Below are 15,482 nucleotides of genomic sequence, written 5' to 3'. Positions count from 1 at the left end.
CTCTCCATCAGGGAGAATCCACCCACCTACCCTCCTGCAGAGCAATCCCACTGCCATCAATCAGCCCCTATTCTCCTCTGAGGGGAAGATTGGTATCAGCGCCCTCCTTCCTTCCCCTCTTCACACTGTCTACTCCATACAGTCCTTACGCATTTCCCCCGCCTTTATCTTTCCTCTTGTGACATCTTCGCTTTCTTCCTCTCTGCCTTTGTCTTCCTCTCACTCTTTAATCTCCATTTTCTGTGTCTTTTGACTTTACAGTCAAGTAAATAGTTTATGAACTGACTTTTTAACCTCTAATTAAAATGCATTCTGCAAGTAAACAAGAGCTCACTGGTTGGAATAGAAGATATGCTACACAAGCACAGTTTAAACTCTGTTTAGTTTGTGTGTTGTCAAAACCCCCAAAAGGCTTTTCAGACAGAATTTGTACTTGTGGCAAAAAGTGGCCTTGAAGACTTGGAGTTCGCCTGAGGAAGAATAGCTGTTGACAAGCCATAAACAAGATACTTAATTACAACCCTGCACACTAAGCTGGGTTCGAAGTTCTTTGAAGTGAACATTGGGTTCACTTATTCAGATTGTTTTAATAAGCTTTTCAGAACTGTCGGGAATCAGGAAAAAAAATGTCTATTTTAGTTTAAAATGTTGTAGATGCTGCATTAGACTCAACTCTATGACGACAGACATTCTCATAAATAGATATTTTTCTCACTGACATTGAATCAAGCTAAACTCTTCTATTTATAAGTCTGATGAGAATAGAAGAGAATATTTGCTAGATGCCAAATAAATGACCGGGATGATATTTTTCAAGACAATTGTCATATTTTTCACAAAGTCAGATGTTTTAAAGTCTTTGTAAACTTCTGATTCAAATTAATCCACAGCAAATTGTGTCTTTAGGTGCTTTGTAAAACAAATACATCTGGTTATTATTTGAAAACACATGTTCAGTTCAGTTCAATTATATGGACAAATTTAAAAGTCTAACGCAGAGGACCAACACCAGCAGAAGACACGACACTCCAAATCATCGCAGACTGAAAACTGGACTTCAAGCATCATGGAGACTGCGCTTTTCCGCTCTTCCACCAAACTCTGGGACCATTTACCAAATTAGATGCAAACTTTTCTTTCACCTGAAGTTTCACCTGACTTTGAACTAGACATCAATAATGAGACATTTGTAGAATTGGTCTGTGGGTAGTGACTCCTTGTGAAACTTCCCCAGATTCATGAATTAATTTTGTTGGTGTACTTTTTTTTCTACCACACGTCTTTGTTTCACTCATGTTTCCAGGAATAATGTTTGGATACAGCAATATGTGGACAAGCAGCTTCCTTTTCATCGACTTTTTGTAGCTTACCCTCCCTGTGTCTGAATGAACGTTTTCTGGACGATGTTTGTGTAGGCTATTATATGACCATAACATCTATTTTATACTTTAAAACGTATTTTTAATTGGCATTATGTAACATTTTAATTTTCTGAGACATAACGTTGTGTTTTCACTATCTGCAAGCCATAATAATCACATTATTAAGAAAAAAAAGATTTGAAATATTTCACTTAATTTGTAATGAATCTATTTAATGTGTAAGTTTCATTTTCTAAAGTGGGCGATAAAAAAAACCTTGTCAAGATTAAGTTTTGAAATTTCTCTGTAGTTAGTCACAGCAATAACACATTCAATTACTTTGGCTAGAACACAGACATCAAGGAATGCAGAAATATGAAGTTATTGACAGCAACAGCTCAGCTGATAGCCTCCCTTTGAAAGGTGAGAATTTTCAATATTATTCTATTTTCTATTCTTAATTTAACAGGGAGCCAGTGAATAGAAGAAACAACCTTTCAGGCAACATTTTCTTACTTATATCTTTTAAGTTACAATTTTTAAATACTTTAGATAACTGATAAATACAAAATGGTCACCATAAACACATTTTTGCAAGGTATATTTAAAAATCTAAACATGTATTCTGTTTCTTGTATTTAAGCATTTCCTAAAAGTTTTTTTTTTTTTTTTACTGCAGCTATGAATCAATATTTAATCAAATTAAATTCATTATTTTTTGTCATAGCACTACATTTGCAGTAGATGTGGCATAGTTACACTCGGGTACAATGAGAATCAAGTCAAGTTAAAATGCTACACAATGAAAGTCCAAACATTATATAAGTAGGTAAAAAGTTTGCTATCTAAGGAAGATCAACTGGTTGTATTTTGTTACATTTTCAACAACTTTTAACATATGCCACTTTAAATTCACTGCCAATGTTAGAAGAAATGGTTGTGGACTGCAGGCAGCTATTGGTCTTAATGTTCCTAAAGTTTGGGATGAAACTAAAAGATTCTGTCTCTGGATTTCAAAGAATCTGAATATCTAATCTAATCTGAACTGGATAACTCTACAGTGAGCACACAATCTTTAAAACACTTTCTATACTGTGAAATCTGTATGCTATTTGCAAAAAATATTGCTGACAATTCATTTCAGAAACCCAATATCATGCATTATCATGAATAGTCCCCTGAGCTGGACGCATCACTACCCACCTAGTGAGTAGCATTTTTCTTGCAAACAGTGCAACTTACAGAGTACTGTAAACTAAAAGCATCTCCATAGTGTCATTGCGTTGTCTTGCCATGAAAGACAAATACGCTCTTCCACCCCGGAGAGCTCTCAGACGTGGCCTCCGTCTATCTCGGCGACAGCCAAATGGCTTTTTAATTAAAGGAGAATTAGTCCGGTTAAACTGTAATTTAATGCAAATATGAAGTCATAATGACAGTCAGTGAATCATCGATGAAGACAAGGCAGCTGAACAAAAGCCATGTAATTCATCCAGAGACTCTCTAATGTTCGGCTTCACACCAGATAAGTCCGAATGACGAGGCTGGATTTATGGCCCTGGCAAATTCAGGCGAAATCCACAAGCTCCTAAGACAAAGTAATAAACCTTTCCAGATTGTCAGACACACAGAAAGATTGAAATACTTAATATGAGTTTACACTGGAATAATTAAAGCTTAATCAGTCAGAAATACATAAGGACATTTTCTATCTCTGACAATGCTGTAGATTTGTAATTCAACTTTGTAAATCTTCTGGGATGATTCCCCTCATCATTTCCCTTGCTGTAAACCAATCAAAGATTACCTAAGGTGCTTATCTGTCTGAGAAGCACATGCAGTAAGGAAATCCATACAGGGAAATTGTCAGCCTTCCGTTTTAGGGAATAGAAATGTCCTTTAATGTACCACAAAGGGGAAATTCAGGCATAACGGCAGCATCAGATATATAGGTTCACACAAAAAGTTCTAAAAATATATAGAGAAAATAAGCCAGGCTTACGTGTGCATGCCATCGTTGATGGATCTTTCTCGGCTCTGAAGAAGCCTTTTTCGCAGCGGCAGATGGAAGCTCCTTCTCCATAGCTGAAACTGTGTGGAGGACACTTTGAACACTTGATGTTTCCTGCATATGCCTTGTAGAACCCAGGACGGCATGCTGAGCAGAACAAAGAGACAACAGGATACAATGTGAGTCTGTGGGTACACCATGTCACGGATGTTTAGTAAAGAGGCCGAGCACAAGCAGAGGACCTGGTGAAAGTATTTACACCAATAGAAATTTCTCATTTTGTCAGGTTATAAACACAAACAAGCGATATTTGTGAAGTTGTATAGAGTAGTATACAATGTTTTCTAATGTCTCTATGTATAACAATCTGGAACATTTGGTATGCATTTGTATTCAACCCCCTTTACCAGTGCAACCAATTGCTTTCATAAGAGACATAATTAGTATACAGAGGCCACCTGTGTTTAATTAAGTCAAAGTATAAATACAGCTGGCTCTAATGGAAGCATGGCAAGAAGAAAGCTTGTGTTAAAAGAAAGTTTTTGCAATTCTGTAGGGCTCACAGCAAACATGCGGAAGAACTACCTCTGGTCAGATGAGACTAAAGCTAAACTTTTTGTTAAATTGTATGTACATCAACCTGAACAAACTATCTCTATAATTTAAAATGTAAATATACTTTTGGGATACTTTTAATCTGCAGGAGATGATGGAAGATCATTTTAACAAAACAAAAACAATACTGGAATAATAGCAAGTATGGAGTTAATTTGTATTTAGACACCTTTCTTCTGACTCCCTTGAATAAAATTCAGTGCAACTAATTGCTTTCAGAATTTGCAGCCTAGTTTTAGAGAGGATAATTTCTTGGCACTTCGACCTTATGTGGGGGAGTATAGAAAGATACAAAGGGACACACTTCCACGTTTGCAACTTTCAGAGTATTTACAGAGAGGTGAAAGGATCCGTTTCCTGATTTGAATTACAAGAACTTATCCATTTTGTTTTCACGCTCATTAAAAACAGAAAGAAGTGTTAACCCTATTGATAATAACTGCCAAGGTTTTCTTTTCCCAATTTATATTTATTATTGGCATGTAATTCTCAGGGGATAATCAGATCCCTGGAAAATGTTGCAACAAAGAACCTCTGTGGTCGCCAACAGCGAGCTTCAAGAAACCTGGCCACAGGTTGTAACGTGTATCTGCACATTAATTATGAAACTCTGTTCAGTAGCTTATGATGAGCTGTAGTTGCATAATAGGATCTTCAAACCAAACCAAACCAAACCAAACAGAAAGAACACACAAAAGAGAAAACACTCACTAAAGTAATGATTTGTTATACAGAACTACTCATCAATTAAACACAGCAGGCACTTCCAAAAAACTAACTGCCTGCAACACTGATCTTTTAATATGAATAAATATACCACAAACATATATGTTGGACAAGTTTTTTATTGGTATATTGAGTTGAAGATGTGGCAAAGATGTACAACTGCAGTGTAAATATAAATTAAGAGTCAAAGCAAAAGATAATGTTTATGGAAGTTCTTGAATGACCAAAAACAAAATATGATATTTCTCTTGTTTATTTTCTGTTTGCTATTTTGTGCTCATCATTAGCAGGTCTCCACAACTTTTATGTCTGATCAGTGCATTGATGGTTTTTTTTTCCACAAACACAAAACTTCTTCCTTCTCTTAACTGATGAAAACATTAATGAAAACATTTACACTGTTCAGTTATTTTTCTCTCAATTTTAACATAGCTTCTTTGTCCTTGAATGGAATAAATGGGGAACTGAGAAAATGTTAGGTAGATACATATTTTAGTAAGTATAATAATGACCAAAAAAAATTAGAATGTGAATCAAATGAAAAAACAAGCTTACAAATGATTCCCAGATAAAAGTATGTTTCAACCTATATCCTTTATTCCTCCTAAGCTTCTGACACACACCTACAGTATCTTACTGTCTATGCTGGTGTATATAGAGACATGTATTAGTGGAAATAAAGGTTATTTTTTGGAACATCGAGCCTCGTCACGTCTTTAAAGTACAGGAGATCCTTTAGATGTGCCTCTGTTTTGTATAGTGCAAGTGTAGAGGGTGTATAATTCACAATGTTCTACTGCATTACGTCAGGGTACTTTTAACATTATCTTCTTGTTTTTCTCATATTGAGTGATCAATAGACCAGCTGAACACGGATATGCAAGGTTTTATGAATGCCCCAAGAGGATAAATAGCCTTTTTAAAAAATCAGTAGGTCACACCGCTATGAGTTGGAGCTGCTCTAAACATTCTGCATGGTGAGTTGATTAAGACAGGAAGTTGCAAACTCCTGGACCACTGCAACATGAGATTCACTAGTCAGGTCATTGCTGTGACTTTTGAGGAAGAACACAGATAAACTCTGTAGCAGTGGTTCACAAGTGGGATGTCTTGGAGGGCCCATGCTATGCTATTTTTTACATATGGTAGCCACAGTGTGGCATTACTTACTAAAGGTAGTGCACCTTCATTTAACAATGAAATGCAAAGCAGATTCACAATAGCATAATGGGGGAGTAAGGGATACCAGAGAAATGCTTGTAAAGCAATAAATTATTGTTCCTAACAGAAGCAATTGTTTAATCTATCATGTTTCTGTAAGGAGTTGTTTTAGTCCTTGCTACACATTTTTTAAAAACTGTCAAAAATAAATATTTCTATTTAAAGATTATCCTAAATGCATGCAACTGGAGTTTTTTTTTTATTATTTAATGCTTTATAATCCAATCAAAAAAATATTGTAGCCCTTTATTCAATAACAAGCTGGCATTTCTACTGGTAAATTTAAGAAGATAGATAAACCGAAAAACGCTTACAAGAAGTTTTATAATATTATATTTTATTGTTCATTAAATGCTACAACAAGTTCGCTGCTATTGATTTTTTTTAAGTGACAAGGGCCAGCCTTCAGAATACTTTTCTTCAAATGCTCCTTGGTCACATTGCTATTGCTGTTTTTTCATTAACAAGAATAATTGAATTTGGTAACACAAACTCCGCTGTTTGAAAGGAATCACCTTGAAGCAACAAGGAGTTTCTTCACTGCTAACTGCAACAAATGAGGCGGTGGGGAGGACAAGGAAGAGCCTGAAACCAGGGCTTGAACTGATCAAATAAGAACAATTAGGACACAGTCAGAAAGGATAACACTGATACACAGACACACACACACACAGGGGACAGGAGAAAGAAAGCTGCAGATGCCAATTATAAGGCTTTTTAAGATGTTAGTGTACAGGATTGCTTCCATACTGGTCATCGCTTCTTCAGTTGGATGTGGGCATACATGCATGGTGTGCAGCACACAAACACACCCACAGCCAATCTGTATTAGTATGATAAGTGACATCCCCCACGGCGTATCAAGGCTGCCTCCATCATTAACCTCTGATACCAACATGTCCTTGAGTCAAAAACCGTCAGTCAACTCCCACACCCCAGCAGACCCAGTTTTAGACTCTGTCAACCTAATGATGCCTCTGCCTGACCTTCGCTGAACCGAGGGGATGCTCCTTTTTTGAACCACTGTGTCCTGCTGCAATCTGTCTAGATGAGCTTTGCAGCAAGGCCACAGCGATGCTGTACAGTGGGTGACCATGCGTCATCTGAGCTGGAGTACAAAGTGGGGTTCACACACGTGCATTTACTGAGCCACCAAAAACACTTACACCTGTGGAAGAAGAACTGTGACAAACAGCAAACTGAAGCCTGGAGGTTGTAGCTGGAAAAATAAATGGTTGATCTGATCATCAAATGTTGAAATTGATCCACCAATGAGATTTTACTCAACAGGCAACAACCTACTTTGCTGACATTATAATTGAGAGGATAATTTACCATTAAACTACAATATTTTCCAGTTGAGCAGAAAATATCGTAATAAATTACCAATGTAAGATATATGCATAAGAACAGAATAAAAATTGAGGACAGAGTGAAACAAATCTGTTTGTTAATTACTTAGACAAAGGTTTTATTAGCTTAAATGTTGCACTTTCTTTTGCAGAACATTGAAACTTACATTGTATTATTTTGTAAAGCATAATTTGGATGCAAAGGGCATAAGTAATTTAGCAATAATCTTTCACAGTGCACTAACTATTTATGGCTTATATTGAACTGAAATTCAATTAAAAACAGAAACAGAAACAAGCAAAGTTTTGATTGCGACATCCCTAGAAAGGTTAACTCTATTGCAGGCTTTAAACAGTTTTAAAAACACAATAAAAATAGAACAAAAACAGGATGTCTTAGTTTAATATTCTAGTGGTGAAAAGACAAATGGAATGGTTTATTATCTCAAAATAAAACCAGACAGCTGTCCAACACCATCAGAAAGTTTGAAGTCAAAAAACAGGACAGTCCCAAAGGCTTTAGGGCATTGCAGAACAAATCGAATTATTCAAAAATACTTGTCAAGAAGTTTCATGGTTACAAAACTGAGGCCTCTGGGATTTTCCAAAACTAATATGCTCAAGTTGTTGAAGATTGTGGAACAAAACGTTCTTGATGCTGACTTAGAGCAATAGAGGAAGGTGAACCGAAACAGGAGCTGCATATTGAAACAAAAACAGTGATTCATGGGTGAGTCCCAAAGAGGCCCAAACTTTGAAAAGAAAATAAAAAAGGTTACAATAATGACCCTAAATGTAAACTCAGAAAGATTTACGGACAGACCGAGACAGACAGAACTTACCCAAAACACTAAACTAAACAGAAGTATAAAGAACTGTTCACTGACTGTAGCAATAAAGAACATGAACACATCATTCCCAAAGGTTACAAAAATAGTCTCTTGTTCCTGAAACTTGTCTATGATACAATTTATCCTTGAACAATTTCACAATTCTGCATTTTTAAATTCCTCCAACCCCTAAAGTACCTTTAAAAGATTTACTAACACAAATGATCTACTTATGTCTCTACTGGTCACTTGTATCTGAAAATGTGTTTAAGGAAATCAACTTATTCATGAACCTCTATATGAAAATAAACATTTTTATCTTTAAACTTACATACATTATAGACAATCATTGTTGACATGTTTAAATAATAATTGATCAGCTTCTTATATTGTGTTCACCTACTTGACAACAACCAGTAGTAACAGATCAGGTTACACAGGTGTATACCATACACCTTAGAGGAAAATTAACCAGAGCTAAGCAGGATGTGAAAATTGTATCGTGACCCTCTGGCCTTTGAGTCTTTGATGTAATTCAAGACCTTTAACTCAAGGTTAATGAGATCTGGAAGTCACCCAGAACATCTCCAAGCCCAAGGCTCAGAGCACCGGACAGTGCCCTGAGACACAAAGGTAGCAGATTGGTTGAAAAGGTCTCTACTCCATAATCACTGGACCTGAACAACACCGGAGAAACTGGCAGGCATATCATATATGAGCAGCAGACCTGTCTGCTGCCCCTGCCTGTCTAACTGTACGTCTCAACAAGACCTGCAATCCATATCAATGTGTAGTTTCTCTGTTCATCTCCTTAAATACGGCCAACAAGTATGTCCTTTGAACAAGAAGAAGTAGTGCACATCTCTGAACTAACGGAGCATAAAGGACATGTTACTCAAAGGTGTTTTAAGTAGGAAGAAAGGGAGTTAGAGGTAAGGTACTGTACATTATCCACAGCAGAGAATCCAAGAATTAGTGTAAAAATTGGTCCTGATCTGGAACATGCCGTGTCTTAACTATACATACTTATGCTATAAATAGTAGAAAAGACAGAAAAATTTTACTTCTAAATACATAAGTCGTATATTTACTGCTGATGCTGTCTGTGCAATTGTTATACTTCTGTTTAAATAAATTAGTGGTTCGATCAACCAATACTCAGGATCACAAACATCTTTCACTTATGCTGAAAGATGCTTTATCAGTAGATAAAAGTTTGAGAACCGCTGTCATTTTTACATTCATGAGACTATAGTTTCACATTCTGCTTCTAGTGTGTAAAAAGCAAAACGTGTATTAATGAGACTTCAAATGGTGGCAAGCTGGTACAGATTACATGGTAATAAATTCTGTAAAATTAGGATTACAACTTAAAAATCCCCAAAATACCACAAATAGGTACTTTGTAAATACTTCACAAATGTGATGTTTAGTCTATAAAATCTAATTTCATTCTACTCTACACACTTGGTCTGTCTGGACTGACGAAAATTCATTCACCATGTCATGATGAATGAAACTAAAGAGTAAAATTGAATATATTTTCTCTTAAAATATCTGCATTTAATACATTAATTATTACAACATTCCACTCAACATTTTCTCAGCATGCACTTTGAGCCTTTTTTGGTATGCAGCAGATGATGGTGGGTTCCTCTCCTGGCAGTCGCAGCGAAGAAGAACAATTCCAAGAGGAGCACAATTCTGCAGCATTTACTTGCAGATCCACATCAACAAATGTTGCAGAATAGTTCAGCTCTTGAAATCAAAGGCAGTGTGGTGAGGAGGCGATGCAGAGGATGAGAGATCATTGCAGAGATGGTGGCGTTATAAGCGAGATGCAGCCTGAAACTTAGTGAGCTTGTGGGAGAAAACAAAATGGAAGAAATGCTCTATTTTTAGTTTCATTCCAACACAAATATTACCATCCTCAGAGCTCCCTTTTGAAATCTATAAAGCAATCCAAGTAAAGTCTTTATTGCTTTTTGCCTCTGCTGACATGGTGTGTGTTTTACTCACACATACTGCGTCTGTGGCATGGTGAAATAGTAACACCCCATCTTTCTCTGTACCAATCACAATTCCGTTCTCTTTCCTCATGTGACATGCATTCATGTCCACTTCCAAACAATACAAGACCGACTGCCAGGAGCAGGGACAGTCACTGACATAAATAAATATAACACGTACATCTCTGCTTTCACATTCATTTGCACTGCTTCTAGTTGTAATGCGTTATGCACCACCTACTGACACTAGAGATGATGAAAAGTAACGCATTATTTTAAGCTCTGCTTAAAAAAGAAGCAGCAATGGCACTCTCAGATCTAAGTTTAATAGTTTCACATGTAATTAGAAAAAAAAACACTCTCAAACACTTCAAAATGAAATAGCAATCCTCTCCTCTGCCTTCCCGTCCATTTCTCCTGCTCATCACACTTCCACACTCTCTTCATTAGCTGAATCAAGGAGTCCTATCTCTGATTTGCACTTGAGCACTAGTAGGCCTTTCTAACACACCTCGGTTGAAGTGACGAGTGGTTGGTGATGCAGGAAAAGCAGCCTTCAGAGTGATAGCTTCAGCAAGGTATTTATATCTATATCAGAAGCTACAAAATGTGTGATTTTCTTTCCCTTCCTTGTTAAATTATAAAATAAATATCATTATCAGCACTGTAGCGTCATTAATCAGCTTCAGACATTATCACTAGCTAGTTCACTGTTGTGACAGTAAATATTCAGCATTTCACTAACGCAAAGGTTATGTTGTCAATCTGTCACATATAAATGTCTACACTCTGTGTAATGTCCCCTTTTTAATGGTCATAAAGCTTTCTTTGGGTTGCTGGTTAGAAGCAGGGTGTTCTGCTGTTACAGGACAACATTAGGTTTTCGGAAAGATCTGAACTGTACTACTCAAAATGTGCGAACTATGCTTAAATGCCACAATCATACCAGGAAGAAAACACTTTAAATTATCTTTAGAAATTATGCCAAAAACATGGTGAAACACTGAAACATAATTATGCCTTAAAGGGGCAGTATTGTGTAAAATCGACTTTCTTGAGCTTTACATCATATTATAATGTTATTCCCTCGTCAAAAGCATGCCTTGATACTTCCATGCATGTTTGAGAAATCCTTTAATCTCCATGGCAACCAGTCAGCTGTAAAAAAAAGAAAAAAAAGCAAAGGGTGGACCTAGCAGCCTTCCCCTACAACTTCCCCATTCAGCTCCTTCAGACCAGCCAGCAGCAATTAGCGAATAGCTGGTGGAACTGTGCATCTGATTAGCTCATTATACAAGCTACTTCTCATGCTGGTAAAAATGCTTTAAAGGGTTAATAGAGGAGAGATGTTGTGATGACTTCATGTTGGAAAGACAAGAATTTCTTAAAGAGACAGAAGCCCAATTTCGAGGTGTCAAATTTCTTTTAAGTTATAATTTTATTTTGTGTTTTATCATTTATTTACTTGTGATGTGGTGATTGCTGTGAAGCACTTTGACTGTAAATTTTCTATATAAATAAACTTTGACTTGATATTTATTATATACAGCATTTTTTATAACTGGAGGTGACAGTTACTTGATTGTGCTACAAAATGCCAATATGTGGCTGGAATACACATAGTATTGCCCTTTAAGCTTACTAAAGACAACAAAAAGCACTTGGTTGAGAGTGAACTAAGTAATTAATACACTTCATCAAAGAAAGTTTTCCCCCTTACAAATTTCTTCTATTTTGCTTTTTGTCAAATGTAATAAAATATAAATGACCGGAGTAAAAACTAAATATAATGCAATCAGCTATTTAAACTTCTTTGTGGAAACATCATTCCTGCTGGAGCAGTGAGACGCCTCCCCTTAAAAAAAAAGCAGTAGATCAACACTAAGTAGGAAATCAAACCTTCAAGAAAAGACAGAGAGAATTATTCAGGAGTATAGAGAAGCAACTTCTAGTCACGATTAGAGACAGGAAGGAGGTGTACAGGAAGAAGATGGAAAGCATGGTCCAGCAAACAACAATGTAAGAGATGTGTGCTCAGGGATGAACAGACTTCAAGCTGATCGAGCAAGTGAACTGAACACATTCCTTTATCGGTTCACTTAAAGAAAACCCTCGGCACTTCATCTTCAACCTGTGCACAGCAGCTCTGTTGGATTCTGCAGCACTTCTTTAACCTATGCCTGACCCAGTCCAGCCTGGTGGAAGACATCCGACATTTTTAAAGAAAACTCACTCATCAGTCCTCAGTGCCTGTAGACTTTTTGTCCTGACATCCCGCATTATGAAGGTTCTGCAGATTTGAAGTTGAAGACACCATCAGAAACCTGCTTCAAGAAACTCAAAATTGTTCTTTGATTTCTCCAGTGTATTTAACATATTTCAGCCTGATTTGCTTTGTTAGAAACTCCAGACGACACAGGTGGAGGTTTCAACAAACGCCTGAATCAATGACTACCTGACAAATAGATCATAGTTTGTGAGATTGGTGAACTGCTTTATGTCATGGTGTAAGAACATTCATCTTATCTTAAGTGTGAACAAAAAAGGAGGTAAGAGAGTAATAGCAATATGTCAAACACTACATTGTGAGGAGTACAAATACCTTGATGTTCATTTGTTGCAAACATTTTGCATATCTTGTATAAGTCAGTTAAATGGGGCGGCAGTGGCTTAGGAGGGGTTCATCTTGTAACTGGTTATAGTTCAAACACCCATTCTGTTTGGCTTCAGTCAAGTCAGGTTCATTTGTACAGCACATTTCAGCAGCAAGCCGGTTCAAGGTGCTTTACATAATAAAAACCCCAAATTACGAAGCTATAAAGAAAATACCATGCAGTCAACAAATATTACATTTTGATGAGAGCCATCATACACATCGAATATGTTGGTCAGTTTTTCTTTTACTATGGTTCAACAGCAATTCTTAGCAGGTGGGTTTTTAGTCTTGATTTAAAGGAACTCGGTGTTTCAGCTGTTTAAATATTCTTCCTATAAACTTCTTTATTGTTTATGCACACTTATATAGTTGATTCCTCCAATCTTCCTATTTTGAAAAAAATAGAAGTTCTTGATTTACTTCTCAAGCTTATCAGTCCATAGTCAACTAAAGATATTTACTGTTTCTATTGATCCAGAAATATATTCTCGCAATTTGAGAACTGTGAACTTATTTGACATTTACTGATTCAATGGTGTAATACGATCTTTGTCTTCCGAAGTCAATGATCCTACTTACTTCTAATTTAGGAAAACATTTAAGCATAAACTCAGGTTTTTAGATTGAACTTTCAGATAAAAGAGAAAGGAAGTCTCCATAAAAGATAAAAAGCAAATTTACAACCTGACATTCAACTGAAGATGAAAACACATAGAGGAGGGAGTAAGAGCCAGACTGTCTAACCGGCGCTAGATGGGAGAATTCAAGGGTGAACGTTTCTTACTCTGTATCAGTGACATTATCAGAGGCACGGATCTTTTTATGAACTTTACAGAGCCCAGCCTCACTGATCCCTTTATGGCCGTGTTTATGGCAACACAGACAGAGCACTGGGCAGTATGAACTAACAGAGTAGTAAACCTCTCAAAATCCATCAGTTAACTCAAATTGAGAGTCCGCTTTGTCTCTAAATCTTACTTTAGAGACAAAATGCAACCTATAACTGGCTTAAGGGTGGATAGTAAAGATTTGTTTATGTAGTCTGAGCTGGATATGTGAGACAATCCTCTGACTGGCTCAGAGATGGTGCTTTCTGTCTGCGAGGATATCGCCAACATTTAGAAACAGCAGTAAATCTTTGCCAGGGTTGGTTGTTGTTTTATGGGCCCTATGAGCATTTACCAGAAAAAAATATAGTTAGTGGAGCAAAAAGTAAAACAATGAGGATGTTGCTGATGATGTTGGGTTTTTTTTACACTGTGGACAGGAAGAAAGACATCTTACAATGCATAACAAAATATGCAAAACAAAAGTTGAAGCTACAGCTCTGAAAAGAAATTAGACCACTAAAAATGATCAGTTTCTCTGATTTTACTCTTTATATGTATATGTTTGAGTAAAATGAACATTGTTCTTTTATTCTATGAACTACTGACAACATGTCCAAGCAAAAATTTTGTATTTATTTATGGAAAATGAGAAATGGTGAAAATAACAAAAAACCTGCTTTCAGACCTCAAATAATACAAAGAAAACAAGTTCATTTTCGGGAAGAGTTCAGAATTCAACATTTGGTGCAATAACCAGGAGGTTTTCAATGGGGTTCAGTGCAGTGGGCTGTTAGGTTTTTCCAGAGCTGCATATTCTTGCTTAGGTTGGTTCCAAAACATAATTTCTTAAGGCTTAAGGATAAGCATGTCCAATTATTGTAATTTAAAAAAAATTAATTATCCGAAAATGTGTCAAAATTGAAAAGTAGTATTTCTTTCAAAGCTTCATTTCATTCTAAACTGATTGAAAGCAGCTGAACCTTTTTTTTTAATTGTCAGATTGTCTTGAATTATAACAGATACATAAACATCTAACACAAGGAACGGATAATTTTCTATAGTGAGAGCTAGGATTAAATGTTAAATGTCCCCAGAAAAGCATTGCAATCATGATTGTAAAAATTATAAAATAATGCAGCATTTGTGATATTTCTTTTATTTTCTCATGTTCTAACCACAATCAATTTATCAGCCCATCAATTCTAACTTGCTTATCTGTCCAAGGCAAAGAAAATAATTTCCACAGCATGATGCTGCCACTATCATGGTTCACAAATGGCAACATTTTTGTCTTCATGTGTTGCACTGTTTCTTTACACTCTTCTAAAAAGTACGGATTTGACGAGTTCACAATAGTTGTAGCTTCTCCACAGATGCCATCTTGGCTGGTTTTCTGTGGACGGCTATATTTTTGTAGGTTTGCCATTTTGCATTTTTTTTATTTTTTTATGAAAAATTAAGCAGTGCTCACTGACATCTGAAAAACTTTGGATTTGTTTTACAGCCTAACCCTGATTTAAACCTCTCCACAACTTTATTGCTGATCTGGTCTGTTCCTTGCTCTTGCAGTGGAAAGTTGGAAATAATTTAGTGAAATAGGCTAATATTCTATCTTAGCTACAGTAGTATATAGCAGCATTTCACTTTAGATTTAATATCTGACCTTTAATAGGTTCTTCACATCTGAAGTTATGAGCATATCAGCTTTTTATCTCATCCTCTGACCCATCTGCTTGTTGCTGTGTTTTAGTGTCTCTAACCAGATTAGAAAGAAGGTGTTGTGATCGGTCGGGTGTGATTTATGCTTTTATATCTATAAATATGAGGGAAAACTGTTTCTTATTGTTGTAATTCTTGCTTGTGCTTATGTG

At 36.3% G+C, this 15,482-nt stretch overlaps 1 protein-coding gene across 1 annotated transcript in view; it reads right to left on the bottom strand.

Moving 5' to 3' along the window:
* LOC114147836 (ephrin type-A receptor 6) overlaps positions 1-15,482 on the bottom strand; it is a 188,103-nt gene that overhangs the window by 93,168 nt on the left and 79,453 nt on the right. The window contains exon 4 of the mRNA XM_028022512.1: positions 3,364-3,519. Within this exon, the coding sequence (XP_027878313.1) occupies positions 3,364-3,519 (156 nt within the window). The remainder of the gene's footprint in view (positions 1-3,363; positions 3,520-15,482) is intronic.

The sequence above is a fragment of the Xiphophorus couchianus genome, chromosome 7 (assembly GCF_001444195.1).
Source record: "Xiphophorus couchianus chromosome 7, X_couchianus-1.0, whole genome shotgun sequence".
In the NCBI taxonomy this organism is placed as follows: domain Eukaryota; kingdom Metazoa; phylum Chordata; class Actinopteri; order Cyprinodontiformes; family Poeciliidae; genus Xiphophorus; species Xiphophorus couchianus.
Note: the sequence above shows the minus strand (reverse complement) of the source record. Positions and strands in the feature narration are given on the sequence as shown.